Consider the following 4,064-nt stretch of genomic DNA (forward strand, 5'->3'; position numbering starts at 1 on the left):
AAAAGCGGGGGGGGGGGGGGGGGGGGGGATGCCCGCCAGTGGACTCCGTCGACGGGCATCTCACTTTGGAGAATGTTCTCAACAAACTGGCCGGAAAATCAGTTCTTCTCAGTTCTGCGATCGACGCTGTGCTCTGTCTGCGATCTTCCTGGTAATGAATGATACTTGCACCAGAAGACAGAGCAGGGAAGAGGGGAAAATGGAAACCTGCATTTCTCAGAGCAAAATCTTCTGCCAGCTGATGAACGCCAGCGATGGTGGGAATTGCCTCCTGGCTGTGGTAACAGAAAGAACGAGCCCCCATCCACGAGCTAATGCTGCAGGCGGTTTGATTGAAATGTCAGAAGCAATTTCCAATTTGCTGACACCTGACGTTGAGTCTGAGGAGCGAGGGTCTCATCACTGAACTCGCTCCTGGGCCTGACAAACTGTTCTTCATGGGGAACCTTCAAATGCTAGATCCCAGGAGGGTTCTCCTGTCGCGCCCAGCCCTCAGTACTATGGCCCAGAGTCTGCAAGGGCCTGCCTAGGAGGCTGCAGGCACATGCCTCTGGCCTAGACCTTCCTGTCCATGGAGGCTTGTCCCCAGGGAAGGACATGCCTGGAGTGGACCCCTGACTGAGCTGGACCCTGAGCGCAGAGCCGGCCCCTGGGCCAGGTGCACCCATGAGTCCCACCAAGGGACACTCAAGTGCCTATATTTGCAAACCTGAGGTATCTGTCAATCTAGGTACGGGGTGATCCCCAACATGCGCCCCAGGGCCAGTGGGCTTGTCTGCAAACCAGCTTCCCCGTCCTCAGATCTCACTCATCACAGCCTTCCATGAGGACGAGCAGAGCAGCCTCTGGAGCAGTCAATCGAATGAGTTCACAGGCTGTGCACTGGGGGAGAGCCACATATTCACTTCTAAACAGGTATGTGCTCTCTCAAAGGCCATCTGACATGGGCTGCGGGATGACGGCACGGCCCAGTTGCCTGCGCCCAGAGGTGGAGGGTTCCCACTGGGGAGGAGGTGGGGGGCCCTGACCCTCTGGGTGTTTGGTGGCTTCCCAGTAAGTCAGCAAGAGCTGCACCTGTGCCCCCACCGCAGACCCAGCAGAGGGGCCCGGGGTGGCCATGGCAGCAGAGGTTCTGGTTTGGTTCAGGAGAGCAGGGGAGGAAAAGCAGAGACTCGCTAGGCTCCTGCTCTTCCCTGTCACTTCCGCTCCTACCACACAAGAGTCAGGGGCTAACTCTCCAGCCCATGCATCCTCCCTTCGTCTGCCACTGTTCTAGCACCTTCTCCAGGGTTAAGAAGCCTGTCTCCTGGGCCCTGGAGCCCCATGCAAAGCCCTGTACGCACCCGGCTGAAGGGGATCCCATACTTCTTCAGGATGATGGGTGAGATGAGGGTCATCTTGTGCCGCAGGAAGGCGTCGCAGCCCTGCGAGCTCCCTGGGAAGAAGCCTAGAGCAGAAGAGATGAGCATCAGTCTGACAGCCAGGCTGGGCCAGGGCCAGAGCAGCTCCTTGCTCAGGGAGCGGGTACATCAAGGCTGGGAACACGGCAGGGCCTGGCTGGACCCGCAGTTGGGTCTGAGGGAGAGAAATGCGTGGGACCCATCACCAGGCACTGTGGGCCCTGCTGGGGACATTTTCCAGCCTTTGTTCAATGAACCTGTCAGCAAATGCCCTGACATGTCTGCCCAGCAGAGAGGGCAGCCAGGAGCAGCCAGAGCCTCCTCACCATGGGAAGGAGCAGGGTCTCTTGTGCCACTAGGTGCCAGCCCACAGCACACACTCAGATCCCACACAGGGCACAGGGCATCCCCCTGCTCAGATCCCCACCCTCTACACAGAGCACAGCCCTGGGAGAAAAGACCTGACGTGACCGCTCGGCTTTCCTCCAGAAGCTGATATGCTAAAGCCAGACAGGCCAGGAATGGTGGAAAGTGAGCCGGGCCTCCACCCCAGGTACCTTCCTTCAAAGCCACAACAACAAGGAAGTGAGGCAGCCCCAGTAGAGACGGACTCCGCCCACCCCTGCTGCAAGCACTTCCCACGTGCACACCACAAGTGTCCCCACTGTCCCTGGACAAGTGAGGAAACCAAGGCCCGCCCCGGCCTGCTGTCAGAGCCCACGAACTCACTGTCTGTCATGCTTGTCAGTGCATGACACGAGGCAGTCGGATTCACTTTGCCGATGCTCTGTCCTATGAGCACACTACGTAACTGATTTAAAACGCATGTGGAAATGTCAGGCATTAGAACGTCAGTGCTCCTTGCTGCAAAGCTGCTTTTAACCAGCACAGTTCAGGGGTGCTTCCAAATCGCTCATTAGCCGAAACTCAACTCAAATACACACGCATTTCATGGTAACAGCAAAGCAAACCCAAGTCCCAGTTACCCTACCAGGGACACCAGGGCTGGCACGAGGGAGACCAACACCCCTGGTGGGAGCACAAGGTCCTGCTGCTGATGGTACTTTTCTGGAGTAGACACCCTGAGTGTTCTCATGGCTCAGCCATGTCCCCCAGGAACCAGCTCTGCAGGAGCCAGATGGGGCTCTGAGCCTGGAGGGGTGGTGCAGGGGTACCTGTCACTAGCACTCCCTGCTCTTCCACTTACTGTGCTATGACAACCAGCTGGAAGCCAGCCTCAGCACCCAGGCAGGATGAAGAGTGCCTGGAGGGGTGGTGCAGGGGTACCTGTCACTAGCACTCCCTGCTCTTCCACTTACTGTGCCATGACAACCAGCTGGAAGCCAGCCTCAGCACCCAGGCAGGATGAAGAGCCCCAGGAGGCAGGAAGGCAGGGGGACAGGTATGCACTAGGCAGGGACAGACTTGGGCTCACCCCAGCTCCCCTCGTGCTAACTGCAGGGAGCAGTGGCTGCTCACCACAGCACTGGCCAACCTATCCCCAGGTCACACCTGCATCCCTACCGCCTGTCACACTGGGCAGAAGAGAAGGGCTGCCTGCTGTGTGCACTAAGCGAGGTGTGAGATGTGTCACATTTGCAGCATAGCAGCGCTCACAAGCATCCGCTTCCTGCCAGAGCTGACCCGCAGCCACGACCAGCCTGAGGACCCTTCTGGAAGCCCTCCCTAAACCTTGGCCTAGGACACCGCACATGCCGGGGAAGGAGAGCAGAGGTTTGCACGTGCTCGGTGCTGGCAGGAGGCAGCACACCATACAGACACGATGGCGATGTTCTGGAAAGTACGAGGTATGACTGGATCCACAACTTTCCCTGCACTAAAAGCATTTCAATTAGAATTATGACTGCCTGCCACCCAGCCCGCCAGCCTCTCTGCAGTTCCTCTTTTTAATGCACGGTTTAAGTGGCTCTCATTAAAGCTCTAATAAAGGCGCACATTTTAAGTGATTAGCACCGATAACGCGCCAACATATTAATGTGCTCTCCATGGGTGCCACAACTCTCCCAGCGAGCCCGTTTCAAGTGCAACTATTCATTTTCCATATTAATCACAAACCCATCCCACCCATCTCAGTGATGGGGTCCATGATGCATTCCCCCGAAGAAAGTTTGTAAGGGACACCTGGGATGAAAGTGACTTGCTCTCCCTGGAACCACCCGTCCTTCTGTCCTTCCGAGGCTCATTGCCCACAGGGGAGGCAGGGCCCCAAGCTGAGGCTGCAGAGGAGCCGGGCGGCCTGCCCCCAATGCTACATCCCACGCATCCTGCCTCAGTTCCTGAGCATCCTCGGGTTAACAGAGAGCCACTTCCCCAAGTTCTGGGTAGCTGCTCCCTGCCGCCCAGGAGTGACTTAATGAACCCGTGTTTTCCAAGAACCTATGTGAAAGCACCCACAGCAGGGAAGCCCACACAGAACTTGCTCCTCACTCGCTGCCCTTTCCTGTCAGCCCCAGTCCCTGAGCCTCCTGCACACACCAAACCAGCAAGCTGGCCCTGTGGGTCCCCAAGCCTCCTGCATGCACATCGGGCAACACTTAAGATCTGGTCACCAGAGTACACCTGAGCTGACTGCTCTGTGATGCTTTTCTTTTTTTTTTTTTTTTCCCTTTTTGTCTTTTTTCGTGTCCGGCAACGGATCGCAAC

General features: G+C 57.1%; 1 protein-coding gene across 1 annotated transcript in view; it reads right to left on the bottom strand.

Annotated features, from left to right (window-relative positions):
• KDM4B (lysine (K)-specific demethylase 4B) overlaps positions 1-4,064 on the bottom strand; it is a 129,850-nt gene that overhangs the window by 68,601 nt on the left and 57,185 nt on the right. Inside the window, exon 7 of the mRNA XM_008571520.1 lies at positions 1,344-1,447. Coding sequence (XP_008569742.1) covers positions 1,344-1,447 — 104 coding nt within the window. The remainder of the gene's footprint in view (positions 1-1,343; positions 1,448-4,064) is intronic.

Source organism: Galeopterus variegatus, unplaced genomic scaffold, assembly GCF_000696425.1.
Source record: "Galeopterus variegatus unplaced genomic scaffold, G_variegatus-3.0.2 Scaffold695, whole genome shotgun sequence".
In the NCBI taxonomy this organism is placed as follows: Eukaryota; Metazoa; Chordata; class Mammalia; order Dermoptera; family Cynocephalidae; genus Galeopterus; species Galeopterus variegatus.